At 42.0% G+C, this 24,520-nt stretch overlaps 1 protein-coding gene across 1 annotated transcript; it reads right to left on the bottom strand.

The window, feature by feature from the left end:
* Nucleotides 1-1,115: 1,115 nt before the first annotated feature.
* Nucleotides 1,116-16,479, bottom strand: LOC310876961 (apolipoprotein B-100-like; the record flags this gene model as incomplete). Its single annotated transcript, XM_083790609.1, has 28 exons — nt 1,116-2,219; nt 2,470-2,656; nt 2,895-3,006; nt 3,094-8,481; nt 8,589-8,953; nt 9,074-9,183; nt 9,285-9,448; nt 9,668-9,840; nt 9,966-10,170; nt 10,567-10,685; nt 10,800-10,979; nt 11,080-11,285; nt 11,393-11,560; nt 11,972-12,175; nt 12,274-12,453; nt 12,561-12,756; nt 12,864-13,075; nt 13,171-13,317; nt 13,414-13,522; nt 13,642-14,089; nt 14,199-14,284; nt 14,385-14,509; nt 14,632-14,784; nt 14,949-15,096; nt 15,252-15,397; nt 15,565-15,677; nt 16,123-16,149; nt 16,428-16,479. 28 exons carry the CDS (start codon nt 16,477-16,479, stop codon nt 1,116-1,118), a joined length of 10,827 nt encoding a protein of 3,608 aa, XP_083646735.1.
* Nucleotides 16,480-24,520: the final 8,041 nt, after the last annotated feature.

The raw sequence follows: 24,520 nt of genomic DNA, 5'->3' as shown, positions 1-24,520 counted from the left end.
AGTACATTCTGCTTTGCGTTTGACTCACATAATGGTAAAGATGAGCTATTTAGAATTGTGAAACAGTCAGCCATAAATCCAAATTTATAACATAATGCACTGTAATCATCAGTCACCTATGAAGTTGTTCATCGGACACCTGACAAGATGTAGGCTAGATTAGAATGCTAATTTGAAAGTTGATACTGCATTGAAGTGATTACTTATATAAAACAATTAACATGTTTTATATAAGTAATCATTTCAATGTAACCTCATTACCTAAACCTCAACCTCATTGGCTAAATAAATGAGAGATAAGATTGACCATCTTAGATTGGATAGATATTTCATTTGACAAATACACCAATGATTTGAGTCATAACCTTGGTTTTGATTTTCCAGTTTAAAGGGTACAACTTAAATTTAAATAGTCTTTGGAGTCAATGATATGTCAGGAACAGAATCTCAGAATTACTTTATGACTGTGTCATAGTTTGTTCAACAACAAATGTAGGTGTGTGATGCTGCCCCTTACTGTGCAAAGTTGGAAACTGAGAAAAAATCTAATGTTTACATATTGCACTACAAAACATTACTTGCAAAAAATGTGCAAATAATGTGGATTATTACTGGTATAGTGATGAATTTTCTACCTTTGTTAAACTAAATGTAATCAAGCATACAAATACAGTACTGTTGGCAGTTGTACAAAAACCCAAGAAGAGATTAATCTACAGTAGCTGCATACTGTAGCTAAAACCTAAAATGCAACATTTTATTTAGTCTGGTTCAATAATTACTGAAAAGGATTATAATAAAAGACCCACGATACAAAATTAAATAGCAAACAGTATTTATTTCATACTCATAATAGATAGGTACATGTGGGACAATTTTATCACTTCGTTTGATGTTATATACATGTTCTTATACTTCATATACTCAGCATTAGAATATACTTTAAAAAAGTGTTATTAAATACGAATTGCCAACATTCTTGTTAGAATGATGGTGTTTTAGTCCTTTACACTCGCTCACTGGCGGAGGTAGAATGGAAGGTCGATCTCAAGCCTTCCACCCTCAACCTTCACGTACTCCTGGAACTCAGCGGGAGCCTTTTACTCTTCACCCTTTTACTCTTCACTTGGCTGAGCCATTTCAATCTCTGCACTTGGCTGAGACATTTCAATCTCTGCACTTGGCATATCAATATCAGCGGTCAAGGAAGAGGTAGGTGCAAGGTCCATTGTAGCCTGGCGGGGGTAGAATGGAAGGTGGATGTCAAGCCTTCCTCCCTCAACCTTCACATACTCCTGGAACACAGCGGGAGTCTTCTGCAGGAATTCAGAGACGGTGTTGCTTAACAGGCCCACCACAGATCTAACAACCTCCATGAGGTAATCAATGGTGCCATTCAAATGCTCCATATCCACAACTGTGTTGGCCTGATCCATGACATTCTTCAGAAGAGTGACAAGGTTGCCATAGAAAGCATTGATGTAAATGGCAACGGCATCAAGGATGTCAGACTTCAGACTCTTATCAACAAACTCCTGAGCTTTGTCAACAATGACCTTCAGGGTTTCGCCCAGCTTCTCCAAGATCATGTCCAGGCTCTCCAGCTGCTTAACAAGATCCACAACCTGTTTAAGGAAGGCCTTCGCTGTATCTCTTAGTCGATCAATCATCTGGGCTCCGGACATGACATCTCCGATGGGCATGGTGACCTGAATGTTGCTCAACATGTCAACCATGGCGTTGAAAGTGAGCTCAGCATTAACGAGCATAATCTCGATGGCCTTCTCTAGTACAGCGGCAATGGTACCGGTCAGTTTCTTGAGGACCTTTGGGAGAGTGGTCATCTCATCAGAGCCAGGCAGCTTGAACTGGGTTTCCCTCAGGAATTTCACAGCAGCATCCAGGAAGACCTGGGCAATCTTCTGGTACTGAACGACGGTGTTTCTGAAGAGAATGGAAAGCTGGCTGAGCTCTCCAGCCTGGTCGTTGACGGTGGTGTAAGTCTCCTCAACCAGATTGACGATGGCACTCTTAAGTCCAGTGACATGTCCAATGAGCTGATACTTCTCACCAAAGTCGTTCAGGGTAGAGACGATGGCTGGGAGCCTCTCCTTTAGTCCGTTGATCATGATTTCAGGGGCCTCCATGTTGATGGCAACATTCAGATCCTTTGCAGAAGCTCTAATGATGAAGATGTCCACATCATCCTCTGGCGCAGACTGGTAAAAAGAACAGAAGAACAAATTGAGTGCATTCTCTTTAAACATCATAATTTGATGATCACATTTGTAGTTTAAAATAATACATTTCAAAGTTATGTTGTTTAGACAGATGTTAAGTTTGTTGTTTACCTGGTATCCTAGTTTATTTAGTACTACTCTGCTTATTCCCCTAATCACTGTGGATGAGAGCCTGCTAAATGCCTACATTGTAAATTGTTTAGACAAAATATGAATGTAAAATACTCACAGCATAACGTCCATAAAGTCTTCCATTCATCTGAGATAGCATCCTGCCCTGGACCTGAAGACCAAGGAAGCCAGTTGATGGGGTGGAGAGAGAAGCAGTGACACCATCTCTGCTGGCAGCATAGCGGAAGCTCACATCGGTGAAGGTGGGACTGGTGATGTCCATGTTCAAGGTGAGGCTGCCATTACTGAATAGAGAAATAACCATTAGAATGAAAACTAAGACAATATTATCATAGATGATTACTTTGTTACAAGTATGTAATATTTACCTTCCGTCAGTTTGGCGTCTCTTCCTTATATGGGGAAAAAAGAAAACAGTAATGTCAGTGTCTGAATTGTCGAAGAACACTGGAAATCGTCAATTACTTAATTATAAAAATCACAACCTAAATCAGATGGGATGCTTCAGACAAAAGTGGGTACCTCATAGACTGGGACAGAACATGCTGAATGTCCATGATAAGGTCAGCATGGGTCAATACAGCCTTGCCAGTCAGGGACAGGGCAGCATTTTCAAGGCTTACAGTGATGGCAGCTATGGAAGCAAATTGTTTTCAAATTAATAACTTCATTTGAAATATTATGTATTTAATAGTTTTATGGCGACAAAATAGGCACTCACAATCAAGGTCATAATCCAAGATGACAAAGACTGAGGTAGCAGTGGACTTGAATGTCACTTTGAAGACAGGGGCATCACCCTCCAACTCAGCTGCTAGGCTTGTGGTGTACACTGGAGTTACAATCTTGGCATTGGCAGAGATTTTTTGCTTTGGGGCTGTCAGCTCAACAATGGTCTTCTCAAAGATGGTGAGTTCACCCAGGCTGCTTGGCTGAGACATATCAATCTCAATATCAGCGGTCAAGGAAGAGGTAGGTGCAAGGTCCATTGTAGCCTGGATAATATGCTTTCCATTGGTGTGGAAGTCCATGACATTTGCCTCGTTGTTGCTGGCAATCTTCAGGGCTGCATACACACGGCTAAGGGAGGCCTCAATAGCCAGGCTTTGATCCAGATCCATCTCCAGGAGCTTGATGTCACCCTGGTTGAGTTTGGTGTTAGCAAGAACCTTGATTGTGGAGCGCAGGCCATCAGCGTTCAGGTACAGATTTGCCTCATTGTTAAGAGCTGCCAAAAGTGGATATTCTTCCAACATTGTGCCTTCAATATTTGCCATTGTGGTTGTTTCCAGAGAAGCATCCTCAAATGTTGCCTCCAGCTTCAGGCTCTGCTCTGCTTCTGCCTTTCCAACAGCCTTGATGATGGGCACATTGAATTCACCCTTCAGCTTTAAGGTGGAGACGGCATTTGCCTTGGTCTTGGTGTCTGCAACCAGGTTCTGGTTGACTTCCAGAATGAGGATGGGCAGGGCAATCTTGCCTACAGTAGCTACAGAGACAGCAGCTTCGAAGGTCTCAGGATACACACTGATTGTACTCTCATGGGTACCCTCAATATGGGGGTTCTCAAGGGACAGAGAGTTGGCCACTTTGATTCCTCTTCTGGTGGTCAGGCTGGTGGTGCCATCAAGCTTAGCCTTCAGGCTCTCAAACACAGAGGCGGTTGTTGCTCCCAGACGGAACACAATATCCTCCTCATTGAACAGTCCAGCATTAAGATTCAGGTTGATAATGGCAGACTTAAAGGACAGCTCAGTGATCAGGTTACCCACAGAGGGAATCTGGATCAGACCCATCACATCAACAAGAGGGGCATACATGCTTTTCTGGTACACAATCTTGGTTGCTACAGCAACATTCTGCTCCGTGGTGGTCAAGATTTTCTTCAGACCAGTAAGTTCAAATAAGTTCAGATCTCTGATGGCTGGGGTGCGGATTTCAACAAATGGCAGATTAAGCTCAGGGATGCTGAGGGGGGTTGCAAGGATGTCAAGATTAGCCTCACCATCTACATCAGCGAAGATACCAAACTCCTTCTCATTGTTGTTAATGGTGACGTTGTAGAACAGTTTGTACTGATTGAGACGTGCCAGAGCAACAGTGTTGATCTTTTGGGTGTCAGGTTTGAAGGTAGCTGAGTAATCATTCTGGAGATCAATTTTGGCAATCGATCCCAGCACAGTGTTTCCCTTGTTTTGGAAATCAAAGACAACCATAACTGGACGGATGACAATGTTGACTGCATTAGACAGAACTCCACTGAGTGTGCCAACCAGCTCTGTGTCGTGGGTCGCCTTCAGCTCAATCTTCGTATCATAAAGGTTGACATTTCCAGATGCTACCAGAAGGCTGTTCTTGACAGCTGGGCCCTCTGCCTCAGAGCGGGCATCAAACTTGAAATAGCTGAGAGTGACAGAGTCAGCATTCAGGGTCTGTTTCATCTTCAGAAGAGCTGTGTCTGTATCGCTAGTGAAAGTTACCTTAGCAATGTTGGGATTGATGGTGAAGAGCAGGTCACTCTTGTGGACTCCATCATGAGAGTTGAACTTGGCAGTGCCCTCATTTCCAACAGTCAAGGTAATGGTGGTTCCCTCCTGGCGTGCAACAGCCTTTTGGGTCAGAGAAGATTCACTGGTGATGCCAATGATTGGGATGTTAAGCATGTGAGAGTATGTGGTGTCAATAGTGCCAGACAAGCCACCTGCAGTGGCAAAGAAGGCTTCATTCACAAGCTCGGCCGTGTAAGATGAAGTGGTGGCCTTCACTGTGGTCTTAGCTGTGGCCTGGGCTGAGAGGTCTTTAAGAGTTACAGATGCCTGGTGCTCAAGCTCAAGGACAGAGTGAGTAAACTTAAGGGTCTCAGCAACAATCACATTGTGCGCCTCAGGGACAGCAATACGGGCTGTAGAATCCAGGTTGAAGTTGAGGATCTCAAAGCTGGGAGATGTTGCCTGAGAGGTCACAACCGCTGTCATCTGGGGAGCATTCTCAGCATCAACAGAACTCTGCAGCTCAGCAACATGTATGATACTGTAGATCGGAGAGTTGACTCTCATCTCACCATAGAGTTTTCCAAATGCTGGCACCATGAACTCAGTAGGGATGTTTGGCAACTTGAACTCAGGGATCTGGAGAGTCTCAATGAGCTTCTCAACAGGAACTGCAGGAATGACAGGGAATGCAATCTCTGGGAGGGTGATCTCAGGGAGTGAAATCACAGGTAGGACAGGGAGGTAGTTCAGGTTCAGCTGCTCCAGGTAGTTCATGACAGTAGAAAGAGCAAAGTTGACAAACTCTCTGATGGCTTCAAGTTTCTGGGGGATTTCAAGTGCCTTGATCAGCTCATTTACTTGAGCGGAATAAGCAGAAATCATCTGGTTGACCTCATCAGCGAAAGCATTGTAGTTGAAAGATTTAAGCTGCTGTACAATGATGTCCACATATACATTTATTTGCTCAATCACCTGTTTAATTTCTGTGGCCTTCAGATAGTTGATGGCATCTTCCAGTATGTGCATGATCTTAACAGGCATCTCAATGGCTTTCAGGTTGTTAACTAGAACTTGGACAGTTTCATCAATCTTGAACTGCTTGATGAGCTCCACAACCTTTTCCAAGATGGCCTCTACCTTCTGGTCAACTTCAAACTTGACGATCAACTCTCTGAGTTTAGCAACAACTGTGTTGAATTTTCCAATTATGTCAAACTGTTGGATCAATTCTTTGAGAGTTTCAACTGTTGTACCAAAGAGGTTTGTTGGAAACTGTGCCATCAGTTCTTGAATGTAGGCATCCAGGTTGAGGGATGTAATATACGTTTTCAGCTGTTCAGCAAACTCAGTAATGTCAAAGCTGGCAATGAACTCCTTCAACTTGCTGACAACCATTTCTAGCTTAGCCTTGACATCAAACTGAACATCCAGATCACGAAGGAAGGAAAGGCTACTTTCACTTAGCTTCTGCAAGTCAATCTGTTTGATGACCTCTTCAATGGCATCAACCATGGCAACAATCATATCCCTGATATTATACTCTTCAAGGAAAGTATTCAGCTCCTGGTTCAGTCTATTGATGACATTCTCAGACAAGGTGCCACTTGCAATCATTTCCTTGAAAGAAGAAATAATTTCCTGCATGCGAGAAGCAATTTCGGTAAGCATTTTCTCAAGAACATCCTTCAGGTTCATCAGGGAGGCCTCCAGTTCTTCAATGGTGATAACATATTCCTGGGTGAAATCAATCAGGGTCTGCTTGAGCTGCATTGCTTTGCCTTCAATATTCAGTTCGGAAACAAAGTCACTCACATACTGAGGAATAGCCTCAATCCTAGCCTTTATGTCTTCATTGTTGATGTAGTTTTGCAGTGCTTCTGCCATGCTCACAAACACGACCTTGATGTTTTCAAGGAGAGCTGGGAATTTCTCAATGAAAGGCAACATAATCATGTGGCTCTCAGTGCTCTTATCATATTTAAGGAAGCCAGAGATGGAAAACTCCTGGTTTTCACTGGAATCAGTGTTGAGAAGGCTAGTAAGGAGGGTGTTGGACATCTCCAGTCCAAGCCTCTCAGCATTGTTGTAGGCATTAACTTCCTGGCTCATCACATGGTTGTTCATCTTAGATTTCAGCATCATTGTGGCCTTCTGTTCCTGAGGAGTCAGCAATGCATCCACCTTGTTGTCAACAGTGGTCTCAAGGGAGAATCCATTGTCCAGCTGCTGGGTAACTGAGGCTCTGCATTCATGTGAGGTTGCAAGAGCCAGGGGCTGTGCTCTAAGAAGGAACTTGCCATAGAGCTGGCCGCTCTGCTTGCCATACAGGGTCAGGTCGCCATCAGCATTGAACATGGCATCAAGGTTGAAGTCGAAAGGAATGAAGCTAGTGCGGATGGAGTGGTCATAGCGCATGGGCTGAGAGTTGAAGCGGGCATCATTGGTGATCCTGGCGGCAAGACCGACAACTTCAAGTTCACTGTTCTGGTTCATGTGGGTTCCAAACACCTTTCCAGTTGTGCTGCACTTAGCACTGGCAGTCACATCGGCATAATTGATCTCATAAGTGTGCTTGAATTCCTCTTCACCATAGGTGGCTTTCAGGATTCCAGTCAGGTCCATTTTGTAAAGCTCTGCCTTCAACTGAGCCTCATTGATGATGTTGGCTGCCAGCAGTTTCAGGTTGTTATTCACATTTGCAGAAGCGGTGTAGGGCTTCAGGGCAATGGTGATGTCATGAGAATAAGTAGCATACTCACTGACGATGGCCTCAGCCTTGGTGTCGAAGTCAAGACTAGAGAGAGTGATGGTCAGAGTGTTGGCATTATCAACCTTGATGTCACGCACTTCAGCCTTGTTGATAATGGACAGCTCAGCCAAACCCTCTTTGTTTATTTTCAGAGTAGTTTTCTGAACAGCCTCATTTTCAAGGAGTTTCAAAGTAGCATCACTGCTTAGAGCCAGGCCATTGACATCAAGAGTGGCAGTAAGCAATGAGTAGATGCGGTTTTCAGAGTGGTCAGCATTGGTCTCCATCTTGATGATGACTTCATCTGTGGCAGCAGAGGCCTCAGCCTGGTTATGTACCTTCATGCCAAATACAATAGCATTTGTATCGCATGTCAGGGCCAGTTTGTTCTCCTTGAAGGAAAGCTCTGCAGCATGGGTCAGGATGTCGTCAAAAGCATTAGTGTTTGACACAACACTGAGCTCACCATTGACAAATGTGGCGGCAATGGTGTTCTGAGCCTTAAGAATGGTGGTATCAATCTTCAGAGAGGAGTCAATCTTTGCTTCTGGCCTGAATGGGAAGATGGCGAAAGCCTGGGTAGAAATGGTGTTGCCATAGATGGGTCCAGCTTTGATGGATCCCTCAAGGTTGCTATCAGCAGAAAGTTCTTCAGTATTGAAGCCAACCGTGCCGGTGTGTTCTAGCTCAATTAGCAGGCCAAGAGGACTTGTTGCTACAATCTTGCTGCTGGACTTGACACTGATTGTGTCAGTGAAGGTTCCAACCTCCATGATGCTCACACTGGCTTCAAGAAGTTTATGGATCACAGCAGCTTTCACGTGGGCCTTGAGAGAATCAGATGGAGTGCCAACCAGCAATCCAGAGCCTGAAAAAGGGAATACAGTGCATTTGTGAGGTTCAGTCAACACTTGAAAATAAAGCTTTAATTTATGTTTTATTGCTGATTGTAATACTTTTTAAAGAACATTTTACCTTCTATCTTGAGGGCCAAGATGTCTACTGGGGAAGTTCCCTCCATTTCAAACTTGGCTGAGTAGCTTGGTGTATCAGCAGCGTCTTTTCCCAGAGCCGCAGATACCTCTAATTCGTACAGGTTACTGCTTGCTTTAGCTACAACCTCAGCCTTTCCAAAGAGAGGAACAGAAATAGTCTCAGGGACAACCAGCTCTGGGATGGGAATTTCAATGGAGGCAACCTCCAGGCCAAACAGGGGCATTGACAGGCTTGGGGTGGCCAAGGCAGGTGGGAAGTTCAGGTCTGCTGTTGTTGACTTTCCTCCAAGAGGCAGAGTGATGAGGAAGCGTTCATTGTTGAAGTTGTAAGCAGCCTTTGCCTCACTGCCAAAAAAAAATATATTTAACAATATATGAACACATCTTTATTATTTACACATATCACATATCCTCCTGGCTGGCTATTTAACAATGTGTATGTTTTGACCAAAACATTTAACTTACGCATTGAAGAAAAGTTTCTCTGGCATTGTAATTTCAGGCATGGCAGGTATCCTCATGTAAGGGATGTAAGGGATACCAGAAACATATCTGTCCATGTAGTTGTTAGTTGCCTAAAATGACACATTAGTACAATGTTAATTGTAATGTTAGTACAATAAATATCCATTCATGTTGAAGTGAAGCATAAAGTGACATATGGGTATGGTTTTACCTCCATAGACATGGTGATGATTTGACGGACCTTCATGTCAGTCTGTCCAACATGCATTTCAAGAACTTCATTGATAATCCTTTCAACTGCCTCAGCATTGGGGAGCAGTTTCTGGATCTGAGAGTTCATCTCAGACTTGACCTCAGCCTCAATCTTGCTGTCATCTGCAAAAAGTTATTTATGTTAGTTTCACAGAATAATAAATAATGCAAGATGAATTCCGCAGATAATAATACATTTAAAAATTAGGCTGTGTGAATGAGGAACGCTAAATTGGTCAAATCAAGCTAACTGCTGTGATTAATGGGAAATGTATTTGGATGCAATAGTAGCACATAATGGAGGGTTCTATAACACAGGGGAATGTAAGATTCATATCCTACCATATTTCAAGGCAATCTTCTGCAGTGAGGTGGTCGCTGGGAGCTTGATGTCACTTGTGAGCTCTAATTCCAGTGTCTCACCACGCTTCAGGTTGGCCGTGAGGCTGGCATCAGCCATCATCAAGGGAACCAGCAACTGGAGCTGCAGCATAGCTTCCTCCATCGTTGCTACCCTATGAAGGGGAAACCTATGAGTTAATGGTCTCATACCAAACATTGATGAAGTAATGTATACAGATACAAATACAGTATACAAGTATACTGATATTTATTTCTAATATTTTGATTGATTTCATACTTGGCACGGGCAACCAGGGAGAGCTGAGGGATGTTCTTGTTGATCAGGTCAAGGGAGATTGCGTAAGCTCCATTGCCCTTGGTGTTGGCGTCAACGACACCCAGCCTGAATCCAGCCTCCAGGTCGTAGTCAGGGATCTGGAAGTCTGTAGTGAGGACATTCTTCGCCCTGTTGTACATCACAGTTGCTGTAGCCTCACCAGCACCTGGTAAAGGAAAAAATGCCTTGCTGTTAACACTATTATGCAGTCATAAATAAGTTAATGACAAAATGTGTGGAGTATGTACCTAACGACCAGAATTCAATATCAGTTGCAAAGACTATCATAGTAGCCAATTGCTTGTTTTAGGTTTGACTATGTTGGCTAAAGGTATATTACTCTAACAAAACTATGTTGACATAATAGTAAGGGAAAACCTAGTGGAATATTATTTTATATATGAGTTTTGTTCCAGTTCAAAACTGTGCCTGCATTGTAAGCCCCCACAAACACACATGTTTGTGTATAATAAATGTGATAATAAGATCAGCTCCAATGTAAGAGAAATTCCATCACCTCCGTAATGTAGCTTTGAAATAATTATTTGCTGAATCTTGTTACCTTCCGCCGTCAGGACCATTTTCACGATGTCAACCTTCTCATCCTCTGTGACGAGCTCATACGTGATGGTAGCAGAGTATTCAGTCACCTCGCCAGTAGGATGGAGCTCCACAGCCAACCTGAGACGTAGATCCATTTTACGATTGATTTGACTTAAATACAATACAATTTAAAAGGCATTCCCTTCACGAATGCTGTTCTAGCATTTTACAAGTTTCAGGGTTTTCACTTACTTGCTGTCTCCGGTGAAGGGGAAGTAGGGGGTCTCATAATCGTGAGCATCAGTGTACATCAGGAAAGTGCAGTACTTCATTCCAGCGAATAAGGGATTACACTCATCGACATAAACCTTGTCCAACACCATAGGGGGGATAGTTTTAATCTCAGCACCATTCACTGCTACAAATGTGTTTCTGTAATTGAGAAAGAAGAAAGTTTGGATTGTTGCATTTACAGGAATTAGATTCCATATAGACAGTTTGCGTACATACTACATAGTCAGTTGAGGCTTACGTAATGCTGATGAGCTTGGTAGGATTCTTAGGAGCAGGCATGGTGAACTTCATTTCACTACTTCCCATGGAGATCTTCGCGCTCAGTCCACTCTCATGGAAGAGGTTGGTGTGCATCTCCAGTCCAGTGTTGATGTACTCAGGAATGAAAGAGCCTATCTGAGTCGTAAACTCAATGCCAGCTGAGGGCATGAAGGCAATCTCGCTCTAGGGGGGGAAAAAGTGGTCAGCCAGCGATGGGTTATGAGAGAGATACCATATGTAATGGTACATCTCATTATTATTCATCTTTGTGAAAATGAGAAGATTTTTACCATGTCACGGGCAATGTTGAGTCCACCCTTGATACCAGGAGTGAAGGTACCAGACAGGGCAATCCTCAGAGGCACACCAGTAGCAGTGGGCAGGAAGAACTCATTGTCCATGAAGATGTAGTGAGCGAAGACTTCATTGTCAGCTTTAGTCATCAGTCCCTTCATCAACTGTCAGGAAATAGAAGTCAGTTCAACTGTGTCAAAAATCAGTAAGTAAATGACAATTCTTTATAGCATTTTTTGCATGGCTTTTGAAGAATATGTCATATGGCAGCCAAGTCTTTGGGATTTTAATGTTTGTTTAGGGCACTAAATGTGAACGTAAGACATTGTGGTCGATATAAATACAAATTTTGTTTCATACAAGAAACAAGCTAGGATCTTATTCATGCCCCGAAAAAACACCAAGAATGGCTGGGGGGCATGCCACCCCACACATGACGCCCCGGGTAGGCATGCTTAAAACAAACATTAAAAGTTAATATACTTGGCTGCCACCTCACCATGTAGCAGTGAAGTCTATGGACCCCCTTTGGTGTACAAAAGCAAAAAAACTAAGTCTGATTATTTTTTACTTACATCCATGGGGAGCATCTTGAGCATGTTATCAATCATCATGGCAGCAGAGTAGGCCATCTCCTCCATGTCACTGGTCTTGAGATATCCCAACTCATTTCCCAAAAGTCTCAGGTAAACCATAGCCTCAGGGGTCTGCTGGGCTTTCAGTTCAGTCACCAGTTTGTTAAGGTTGCGTCCGATTTCTCTCATGATGTTCTGGGTGGCCTAAATATATACAAATAATGAGATGATGACTTATGAGTAAGTAGTTTATTATATTAAAGTAAGTAGTAAATTAACATCCAAACACCTTTGTAACTTACCTGTCTCTTTCGTCTGTCATTCCTTAGAGCGGGGAGCAGGTTCTTTAGGACCAGGCTGATCTCCTGGGGCATTTTGTCAGAGACAAAGTACATTGTCTTCAGCACTGTGTCTGGGAAGAATCCGTTCTCTCCAAACAGGGCCTCAACAGTTGGCTCAACTCCGGTGCCCTCCATGCCGATCTGGAAATGTATGAATGTTCGTTGTTAATGTGACAATTGAAAGGTGAGTTTGAATAACTGAGCAATCCATTATTATATCTTACAAGGAAACAATCAGTTTTATTTACCTCCATCATGTCAATGTCATAGCCAAAGGCTTTCAGGGTCATCTCAAGCATGACCTCCTTGGGCAGATAGCTGGCACCCTCAAAGATCATGTTGCCCTCCACAGATCCAACCTTGTAGTTGCGGGAGAACTTGGTTGGGTCCATGACAGTTCCAATCTCATTACCTTGCAGGGCATCGAGGATCTTCTGTCTCAGCCTATAAGAAAGTTAGATGTACTAATTAGAGTTAAGCATTAAATGAAAGATGAAATCCTCTTACCCACAGCTCATGATGCATATTTAATATTAAAAGGCTTTACTTACTCTTCTGTCTCGGGCTCAGTTGAAGACAAGATGTTGGTAATATGGGAGATGACAAAGCTCCTGGCTTGCTGGTCAGGTTCAATAGGCAGGGCAGCAGCCAGCTGGGCGAGTTCACTTGGCTGGGGGTCTTTCATTAGCACCAGGTAGGCAGCAACACGCTTCTGCAGGGGGCTAGCACTGTCCAGAAGTACCTGCATGAGAATCTCTCTGCCCTGTGACAGAGAAATACATCCATCATTTCATTAAAAAATTATCTCTATTACTTCTGTAAAGTCTTAATAATCGTGCTAATGTATGTATGACTTGCCTCCTCAGGGACAGGGGTCAGCCTGAAGGCCTGGATGGCAGCTTGCTGAACAGCAAGGGATGCAGCAGGCTGGTTCACACACTCGATCACAGCAGTCCTCAGGGCAGGGCCGGCAGCGCCCATGGCTGCAGCCATGTTTCCAATAACCTAAAGTCATGAAACCATTGATGAGTTTGATCTGTTATCTACTATCTTGTAAAGTGTTAACTATTAAGTATAAGTCCGTTAGAGATAACCACTCACCCTCAGAGTCATGAAGGCATTGTCACCAGTGCAGTCGCCCAGCTGGGAGCCCATGAAACGAGCAACAGCATGGATTTCAGGGGTCAGTTTGCCTTCAGCTTTGTAGAACCTATTAAGGAAATAACATTGAATTGAACATGAATGTGGCAGTTGAGTTATCTATTGTGTAACACAAAATAAGCTAGTACTAACAGTACTAGTAAGTAAGTTCAAGACTTGTTTCCTCACCTCTTGACAACATTGCTGAGGGCATACATGATGGTTTTGCTGGGCTTGTACTGAGCCATCTCCAGCATGTCATTGATCAGGAGGGGAGAGGGGTTGGACACCAGTCCCAGACCAAACACGGTGGCATCAACCTCAACAGCGGAGCTGTCGTAGGTCCTCAGGATCTGCATGATGGCACTGCTACACTCAGGAGTACCACACTGGGCCAGAACCTGGTAGCTGAGTGAACGGGACACCTCAAGAGCCTCGGGAAGGGCAGCGCTCAGGGTCTCCATCTTCATTTCACGGACCACATCAACCAGCACGTGGAAGAGATGGGCCCTCCTCTGACCCTCGGTCTCAGGCAGATTAACCAGTTCTCTCAGGAGAACCAGACCAGCATCCTTATCCTGGATAACACTCTTGTCAACAGGAGTCTCCATGTTCAGACCCTTGACAGTTGCTGCATCTATAGTAAACAGAGAGTAAACAGTTGAAAATGAATTGATGAAAAAAATAAAAAATAAATAAAAATAAAACATCCATAGGAAAAAAGATAAATCCAAAGATCTCCTTACCAAAGTCAAAGACTCTGTCGTTGTAAGCGGAAACCTCCAGCAAAGTCAGAGACTGCTTGCCAACATTGGTAACGCCATATTCTCCCCTATGGGCAAACAACACGTAGTTAAGCTCTATTACATAATAGATGCATGCAAAATAATGTATACTGTGAGATAACCGTGTATTGTATATGGTTGACTTACTTGTGAGAGAAAGGAATCAGGATGTGGTTCTCAGTGCAGGCACCAGAGGTCATGTGCATGTTCTCATTGTCAAACTTGTAGTTACAGGTCTGGGAGCTCCTGACCAGCTGGGCAAGAGGGTAGTGCTGCGAGTAGATAGTTTTGTGTTACTTCTCAGACTCAGTATGCTATTGTTTGAAATTCAAGGTGCATGCCATCCGTGTATTTTATAAACAAGCCACCAAACCACATTGGCTGGATGTCTTACCATGCCGGAGATCAGAGCCAGGGGGCTGGTCTGGTCTCTCATGGGGATGAATTTGTCACATTTGGACAGATCCCTGGTGAGGCTGATGTCAGTAGCGATGTCCTCTCGTGCGTTGACAGAGTAGGAGGTGCTGCATTTGCCATGAATGGTGGGCTGAAATGAATGATTGTAGAGAAATCTTTATATTCATTCATCATAAGTTTGTCATTTTCCTCTGATTTCAAAAGTAATACTTTCACCAGTGACATAATGTATACAAAAGAAAAACACATGTGGACCTGCAGTGTAGGTATAAATTAAAGAGCAGTTTAATGTACCATGTTCTTGTTCTTCTCCTCCTCCAACAGAGGCACGGCCAGGGCAGAGATGATACCTCTCTTGATGTTCAAGATTGTCGACGTCTCATCCTCCTCAGGGTACAGTTTCACATCGTACTCACCCTCAACCACAACCTTCAGAGCATATCTAAGAAAGATTTTAAAAGAAATCACATGCTATGATGTCTAACTTGAAAACTAGTTAGCTCTTTACAAGCTTTGTATCACACTTAATTAAACACTCTCAATTTAACTTGAATAACAATCAAGTTTTCATTCACGCAAAAAGGTGGCATAACCTACTTCTCCATTTCAGCAGCAAAGGCCTCAGAGCTGGGTGCAGGGACGACCACAGCATTGCCATCGGCATCCATGTCGACCACCTCACTCAGGCTACAGCCTGTGGTGCGGACGATGAAGTTGCACATCTGGGGCACTTCAATCTCCACCTGTGCAGGTGTCATTTAGCTTTTAGTATATTATGCTGAAATACACTAATTAGCTACATGGAAAGTTGGAAACTACAACATGAACACTAAAATGGTTACTTGGAGAAACTTAAACATTCTTGCATAAATAAAAGTGAGTATTAATTTGCTTTTGGCATGTAATGTACCTTGCAAGAGCCCTTGGCTCCATTGCGAAGATTTGAGGCACCGTTGATGGCATTCAGGGATTCAGCTTCATACAGGTATTCATATTTGTTGAAGGCTTTGTACCTTTGGTTTACTGTTAAAAGATGACGATAAAAAACAGTCTAGAGCACTGGCAATACATTCCAGTAATCATATATATTCAATGTGCAGAGATTTCTTCAGACATGTTGAAAGAATGCAGACTGATAAGAAATCATATTACAGGGCTTCACATGGTTGTAGTTCACCAGTTCAACAGATTACATGGCACATTTTGTACCATTATAAATTCACACAGTCAATCACATGAACCTTTGTGCCCTATTCTGGGTCAAATATTCTGCAAAAATAGCAGATCTTCAAGATCACAATGCTTTGCTATAAGATGCATTGTGAGCTTGTAGATCAGCTATTTTGGCCAAGAGATTTAGAAGGAAAAAGGAGGGAGCCAAGTATAGACTTCGGCAGGACTCATGTCAACTGTAAAGGGTATAAGTGGGTAAATCTACGTGAATCTTGTTGAAAATATTGGAACTTACACACGCATGATCCCTCATCTTGGGCATCTATAAGGAAAACCAAAAAAAGTTTAATTGATAATGTGGCATAAGTCAAATGAGTATTTGAATTAATATATCCCTTTAAGAAAAACAAATCTAAGATAGTTATTTTTAAGAACAAAAACACCTGTTAACATATAGAAAACCAATTTAAAGAAGAGAAGAGGATTTGTTGATATAATAGTATTTTGAACTATGAAAACTCAAAATGAAACTCGTAACAATTAACTATTAATAAAAGTGACATTTACTGCAGTGTTTGAAGAAATTACAAAAATACTTACAAGCCAAGGCAAGTGTGCTTAAAAGCAGCAGACAGAGCTTTGAGTCCCCCATGATGGGTTCGTTGAAGCTCTCTCCTTTAGGGATTGCTGAGTACTCAGAGAGACTGAGGCCTTGGTCTCAGCAGAGGTCTTTTATACCCATGGTTTTCCATATGAAGTGAAGGGAGTTACAGACTGTTCCAGCTCCAAAGTCCACGCCATACGTATGTGTGGAGGGACAAAGGCAATGAGTACATTATTCTCTCTCTCTCTCTCTCTCTCACACACACACATGTGCACGCACACACGCACGCACACTGTTGACCATAATCTGTTATTTTATTGTGGGAGAAGAAATTATTTTGAAGTTTTATATAAAAGAGCTGGAGAGACAGGGAGACCCTTGTTACTGAACAAACACTTTAAAGCGCAAATAACATGCATTTTAAAACTGCTTTTAATATTTAATATCATATTGTCCATGTCCCTTAAACTTATTTCTAATGGTTTGAGCCTCAATCACCACTCTGATATAACCAGGCCTTGTCATTTCTTTCTGGACTTTGAAAGCAGTTTTAGCTGCAGTACCACAATGTCCTGAGGTGGTGGGGTGCTGATATGCAGATTATTTAATATTTGAGACATTATAATACTGATGCTAGATAAACCCAGGCTTGTTTCCATTTCATGCCAGCTTGGAATATCAACAATGGTGGACATTGTAAACAAAGTGGACATGCAAATTTGGAACTGAAGACTGAAAAAGAGAGGAATTATATAAGTAGGGTGACATTGATGACATCACGATGAGGCCAAAATCAGTTGAGCTGTTCCTGAGAGCAATTTCCATTAAAACACCCATATGATATGAAAGCCTGATTGTTCAAAATTGGTTATTTGTGGGGATAGAAAACACATATGGGAGCCCCAAAAACACAAAAGAAATTGAAAAAGTAGAATTTTATGTTATAGGTCCTTTAAATAGCAACGATTACTATGTTGAACTATTAACTCAATTAAATCTGTGCAGCACTGGATTCTGTCCAGTTGGTTTAAGATTGTCACCATTGATGTAATCAAAGCATATGTCAACAGAAAACAGGTCATGGAGTACAGCCGTAATCTTATTTGCTAAAAACAGCAATATCTACTTGTCAATAATCTATGTAATGGAATGCTTCATTTTGTTGATCAATTGAAAATGTTAGCAAGAAACTGACATAAAGTAATATAAATTGATTGACATTCACACAAGATAAACAATAATGAGAACATTTGTGTTAATTTGTGACAGGAATAGAACAAGATGATTGCACTTTGAATAGTGACGGCATAAACCAAAGGCCAAAACCCAGTGATGTATGTGCAATCAGTGTACAGAAGGTCCATAGGCAAGGACCATAAAATGATTTTGTTGCATAAAGAGGAATTCAACAAATTGGCAAGAACAGCTATAATCTCTCCAAATCATATATCCAAACTTTACTTGGTATATGGATATGTTCAGAACCATCTAGCAAAATCAGACTGTGAAAATTGTTATTTCAAGATATATACATTAGCAGCCAAGAAACCGTTGGGCTTTTGTTGCTGGGCATTGATAAGGAGAAAATTACACAACTACAGTCTCAGCTGTTCTTTGTGTACGTGATCTCACTGATTGATTGAATCAGACATAAATGTAAATAGCACGATGTACAGTCAGACATTTGGGCTAAAAGGACAACACACAAAGGTCCTATGTATTTAATTCATCAACATAGTATAGCATTAACACAAAAAAATACATAATATTAAACACTATTATGTACAAAAAAAATAGGGAAACAAGAAACAATTTCTGTAGTGAATGCCGCTGTGGTCTCCTGAAAGATGGATTTTTAGGCCCGTTTTGAAACAAGCAAGTGATTCATTCATTCTTTAAGGGATGAGGTCAGGGTATTCCACATTTTAGTATTGTGGCTGTCGGTGTCACACTCACTGTGGAGTAGTTAGTCAGGTATGAGGGCATTGAGGGCAAAGCCCCTTTGACTATCTTATCATCATGTGTCATTTGGGGTAAAGGGACAAAGACAAGATAATGCTAAGAACTTGCAGCAGGCCATATACTGTATTATGTAAACGGATCAACGTCTCAGATTTATGGCTGAGGCTTGAGAGATCTACACTATAGTAGTGTTTTTACCATTATTGACAATAGACAACTTAATTCAAATGCACGCACACACTCAACGCACACACACTTGCATGCACGCACGCACACACAGTCACGTGAGTTCTCAGAACTAAAATACATTGATATTCTGGAGGATTTTTGAAAGCTTTTCGTACAGCTGCAATGTTGGAGAGTTTGACATTGTTTAATACCAGTAAGACGCCCTGGGGCCCTTTGGGGCGAGTTCGCGTGCACGCATCCGCCGCGTCGACGGCAGACTGCTGGGCCAGCGCTGGCGCTTTGGCATGGGTGGCATCAGCTATAGCTATAGGTTGGCTCCATATATGGAGCTCAAGGTGAAAGCCTTTGTTATTTCACCTAGAGCTCGATATATGGAGACAACCTATAGCTCCATGTATGGAGACAACAGTGATATCCAGCGCTGACATCAGACTAGAAACATCATATATGGATATACACGCCTGGCATCGTCATGGTGATATGTACTCAGTTGGCTGGCATCGTCATCATGACACGCATCTAGTGAACCATATATAAGAAGAATCCGAGGTTTAGGGAGCTAGCAGCATTTGCTATGCTCCTCACGAGAGACTCCAGTGCCTTCCGGACGAGACAGGATATTTGGCCTTACAACTCAGTGATATCTGGCTTTACAAACTGGATATTATTGGGCTAGAGATTTCTGCATCCCGGTTAACCCTAACCCTTCAAATCGGACACCACTGCAGCGGGATCTAACTAGACAACCAGCACTGGTTCGAGATATCTTATATGGTCGTTGATGTCATGATGATGTCACGATGACCTGGGCACCTGGGGGCTTGCCTGGGCTTGCCTGGGCTTGACATGACAGAGTGACAGGGATTGTTGTGAGTGACGTGACAAAAACGCAAGGTTTCATACCGAATCAGATAGGACTTTTCTGTTTGGATGTATGGGCTGTCAATGGGAAATTGCACCTAGTTACCACCCTGCCATTAACCTATATGGCAAAATGGCCACCGTGTGCATATGGTCAATGGCCTACACTACAGCAGAGATTAGTTCAGTTTCAGTATCCCTGTGAGATCAATTAACACAATTAGCCTTCTGGGTTAACAGGTAACCCTTACATTTTAATACATTCAGTTTTGAAACGGACCATAGTTGGGGGTATTGATTATCAACTTGGGGGTGTTCAGCATCAAGTGTTTGTATACAGCAGAGATTAGTTCAGTACCCCTACAAACCTTGTGTGCCATCAATTAACACAAAATAACCCTTCAGAGTTAATGGGTAAACCTTATAGGCTACGTTTTCATAGATTCCGTTTTGAAACGGTCCTGAGTTGGGAGTGTTCAGTACCAACTTGGGGGTGTTCAGTATCAACTTGTGATGGTCCCAGGTATAGGCCAACAGGAAATAATAGCGGGGAAAAAAAGGTAGCTGTAAAACCTCCTGAGAGTGGGCCTGCAGGCCCCTGGACTCAAATGTGTCAAACAGGCATTAATGCAAGCTTAATAGTCCAACCATGGACATTTGTCCATGGTAGCTTCTGCAAAATGTCTAAACTAATTGTAATTTGCAATATACAGTATAACTAGATCAATATGCTTAAAGTGAAAATGAGAACATCTGCTAAATGTCTAATTTATTATTGTAATTTTAAATATTACCAATACATTGAAACATTGACTATTGTATGTAGTAGTATTTACTGCTTGTTTATTCTTCTGTTTTCCTATGCCACTGTTGCTGTTTATGATGTTACTACTATGCGCTGCTGGTGCAATGTCTGACATGCCTCTATTGTACCTGTACACATGATTTAAGATTTAAGTAAAGATCCTTGAACCTAGATCAGGTTGGTCCTCAAGCTTTCAACTGAAGAACCTCTACAGGCCAGAGGCTTGTAACTGACAATCTGTCGATGCAAGGAAAGTGGAAACCAGTGCAGTTACTGCAGTAGCAGGCATTTGTCTGTCGAAAAAGAAGGATTTACTGAAGTGGAGCATGTGGATGTGCCCGTGGAGCTTGGTACAAAAACTAATTTGACATTGAAGAAACAGACCTTGATTAGTGAGTAGTGCCTCTCTAGTGGAACTGTTACTGACAGTTGTGTTAAGTACACATACGTTGTTATATACTGTACATTTCACTGTTTTTACATACATTTTATTAGTTTTCAAATTATTTCACCTTACCAGACTGCAGAGTGCTTCTTATTTACTGATTACACATATTCCCATTACTGTTACGATAATACCCCCCACGTACAGTTTGCAACGGTTTCCTCAGTAGCTTATTTGGGGTGCCAGCCTGCCAGGCAGGCGTGTACCTACCAGAGAGGAACTCTCCTCTCCTTTTTTTGTGTAGCCAGGTGGTGTCAAGGAAAACGAAAGGACTCAAGATAAAGAACCCTTAAATATCTTGGAACAGTCTTTGTATTGAAGTTAGAACCAGGGGTGGGTTTGGTTACAACATAATATTTGCATTCACTGAAAATAACAAAAAGCATCAACCAATGTAAATAGTAGCCTATTCAAAATTCAGTTGCAATTCACTTCAAATAATAAACCCCTAAAACAAAATATACGTTTTAAATCAACTCAAAACCTTCAACCTGGCCCAGGCCGTAGCGTAACGGTCTGGGCACCGGACTGGTAATCCAGTCGCAGTGTGCCGCGGGTTCGACTCCCGGACCCGACACGGCCTTTACTGCATGTCATCCCCCCATCTCTCTCCCGTTTCCTGTCAGCCTACTGTCTGTCCCTTCAAAAAAAATCAATAAAAGGCGTAAGCCGCAAAAAATATCTTAAAAAAAAAAAAAAAAAACCTTCAACCTTCAAATTCAACCTTTAGAAAAATAAAGCAAAGTTAGTCTTTTGCAAATAAATCAAATAACAAGAGATCCTCATTAATAGATACAAATAAATTATATCTATTTTGTAATGATAATTTAGAAAGGACTACTACTAAATAATAATAACTTCAAATAACCCAGCAGGTTAGCAAATACTGTGCTGTCTTTACCTTAACTTTACCTTAACTCTTGAATGACAGCCATTGTACCATAAAAAATAATTTGGAGACAGATGAAATAAAGTTCTGAGAAAAGTTTAAGGTTTTAACAATTATTTTTAGTTGGTATAAAGTCAATTTACATAGAGAATGTGCTACATGGTTCAGATAATAGTATTTACATCCAAATAATTTAGTATAATTGAGTATTCAAATGGTTCCAAAGTGGATCCGAACTGAACTGAACCACTCTTCACAGTATGTCCCAGGCATTAATAGTGCAGATCACGTCAGATTTGTTGATATAAAGTTCATTGGCTGGTAAATAGTAAATCTCCTCTGTTCCGCACATCGATGCCCATGGAAAGCCGGGAGAGCGCCTAGGCAGGCGTTGCCAGGCAACTTGTTGATAACTTTCCCTGCACTGTGAACTTTCGGCGGAGAAAAACACTCCCTGACTCCCAGTGAGAAGCTATCTCTTTTCTCACTAGGCCAAGGTCAAGTACATGTAGTAACTTGACTGGGGAAAACCTATTTTGGCCATAAACATGGATGACATGACATTTAATTGATTAGAAGAACAACCCGGAGTAAACAGGCAGTATAGGCTAAGGGTAAAATGATGATATGGGAGAATACTCAGAATAAGGTGACAATATGAATGACCTATATGGCATGGGCCAAAGTTCAGGAGGATATGGCACATTGACCACTGGGCATTTGTTTGTAAACAGATAAGACATAATTATCTAACACTCTTCAATGCTCAAAGTTAATGGAAAATATCTTCTTGCTGTTTTAGAAATGGAAAGAAATTACTCCACTCTCAGTCAAGTAGATTCCATAGGCCTATGGAATTGGGTTTTGGTTAGACATACCATTGGTCCGATAACGACAACCTACGTATCTCAAACCCTCACCCTAACCCTAACCTCCCACGGGGGTTACAAAATCGTGGGATAAAGTTATATATATAAAAAAAACCTCTCCCAACCCTTAACGCACCCCTCACCAACCTTAATCCGGTCGTTTTAACGCACCCCTCACCAACCTCCCATTGGGTACCTGTGTGTTCTGTAGGTGTCGTGTATATGGTTAACTTCAAACACAAGGAAATCCAAGAAAATCCTGAAGGACAACTCCTGCTCCAAAGATTCACTTCACAGTTCCAATTCTCCCTGGATTACAAACACAGTGGAGCTTGAAGATCTGCAGGCCTGCTTCCACAGTTAGTGAACTATACGGTTTGTTTAGCTAACTTGATCCAACATGAGCCATTAGATGATAAAATAAAAAAACATCAGGGACAGACTGAGGAGTAGAGACTGTCCTTGAGAGCTGCTGCTAGCATACACAAACTGAAACTTCTAGTGTGTTACACACCTGTGGCAACTTCAGTCCTGAGCAGGGACTCGGGAGATTGCCTCTTGGGATTGACTCTGGCCGTCACAAGTTAGCCACATTATTGAGAGTTGTTATGTTCAGTGTATTGTTTAGAAGAACAAATTGACTGTTGTGAATGTTCTTATTTTCAGTCTTGTCTTAGACCTGCTGTATGTTATCCCTTTTAGTGTGATGTATGTTTTGCATTGTATAATTTGTATACTTTCAGGCATCTAAAAATGCTTGAAATGTAACTTTGACCATAATATTTGCAAATCTATTACAATAACATTCAGAATAACTGACCATATTGTTCTTTTATCTATGAACTTTAATATAAAATACAACAAATACATTTCAAAGTAAAGAATAATGATATTTTGCCTATATGTAGAAGCAGGGACTTTTGAGGGAATAATAATAAAATATACAGTACTTAATGCCTACTATACTACACCACCTTTTTCTAGAGGGAAGGTCCTCTTTAACAATAGAAAGCACAGGTTCGTGTGACCAAGGTTGAGCATGGAAATAAGTCACAGATATTTCAAACAAAGGCAGCATGGGATAAGGGCATCTCTACATACTAATTCACCAGGCAGCCAGTATGCTGATACATTTAGGAAATGCCTTCAAACTCTTGTCCTCCTCAGATACGCCAACCTTACAGCAAGCTAGGGGATCCCCTGAATCAATGCACAAGAGGGTAGCTGATCGAGGTTGACAGGAGTGCGGTCTCCGATATGCCCACACTCCATAGATTGACCTTCAGCTCTGGACCTCCACACATGCTCTTCATACAGTTCCTCTGAGGGGAAGCAGCAGCAGTCCTGGAAGAAATATACTTAATGCCTACTATACTACACCACCTTTTTCTAGAGGGAAGGTCCTCTAACAATAGAAAGCACATAGGTTCGTGTGACAAAGGTTGAGCATGGAAATAAGACAGAGATTTCAAACAAAGGCATTTTATTCTCTTTTCCTTGTGTACACAAAGTAGTTATTCTTTTAAAATACTCATATTAAAACTCAACATCATATAAACAACCAAGACATACTATCCCATGGTAGCATGGAATAAGGGCATTTCTACATACTAATTCACCAGGCAGCCAGTATGCTGATACATTTAGGAAAGCCATGCCTTCAAACTCTTGTCCTCCTCAGATACGCCAACCTTACAGCAAGCTAGGGGATCCCCTGAATCAATGCAGCCCAGCCCTTTTAAACTCTGTCTGCCAATAAACCCCACCCTTAATTTGAAACAAGGAGCACCTGGGTGATGCTGCTACCTGGTTACATATAGCATGAAATGAGCATTCAAATATACTGTATAAGGGCTTCTAAAAGTCACCAGAAAAGAAATTCAACATGACAACCACCCTTCTTCAACTTCTTCTATGGGTCCCGTGCTATAGGTGGTTGATCCTGCCCCTATGTAAACCAGCTGGTTCACAACCTTTTCAGGCCGTGACCCCCGAACTGGGGACTCACATATTTGAACTGGTGACCCCCCCAAAATACCGTAATCATATTTTAACTGGGGACCCCCACC

Source organism: Protomyctophum parallelum (assembly GCF_964188405.1).
Source record: "Protomyctophum parallelum genome assembly, chromosome: 19".
NCBI lineage: Eukaryota > Metazoa > Chordata > Actinopteri > Myctophiformes > Myctophidae > Protomyctophum > Protomyctophum parallelum.
Note: the sequence above shows the minus strand (reverse complement) of the source record. Positions and strands in the feature narration are given on the sequence as shown.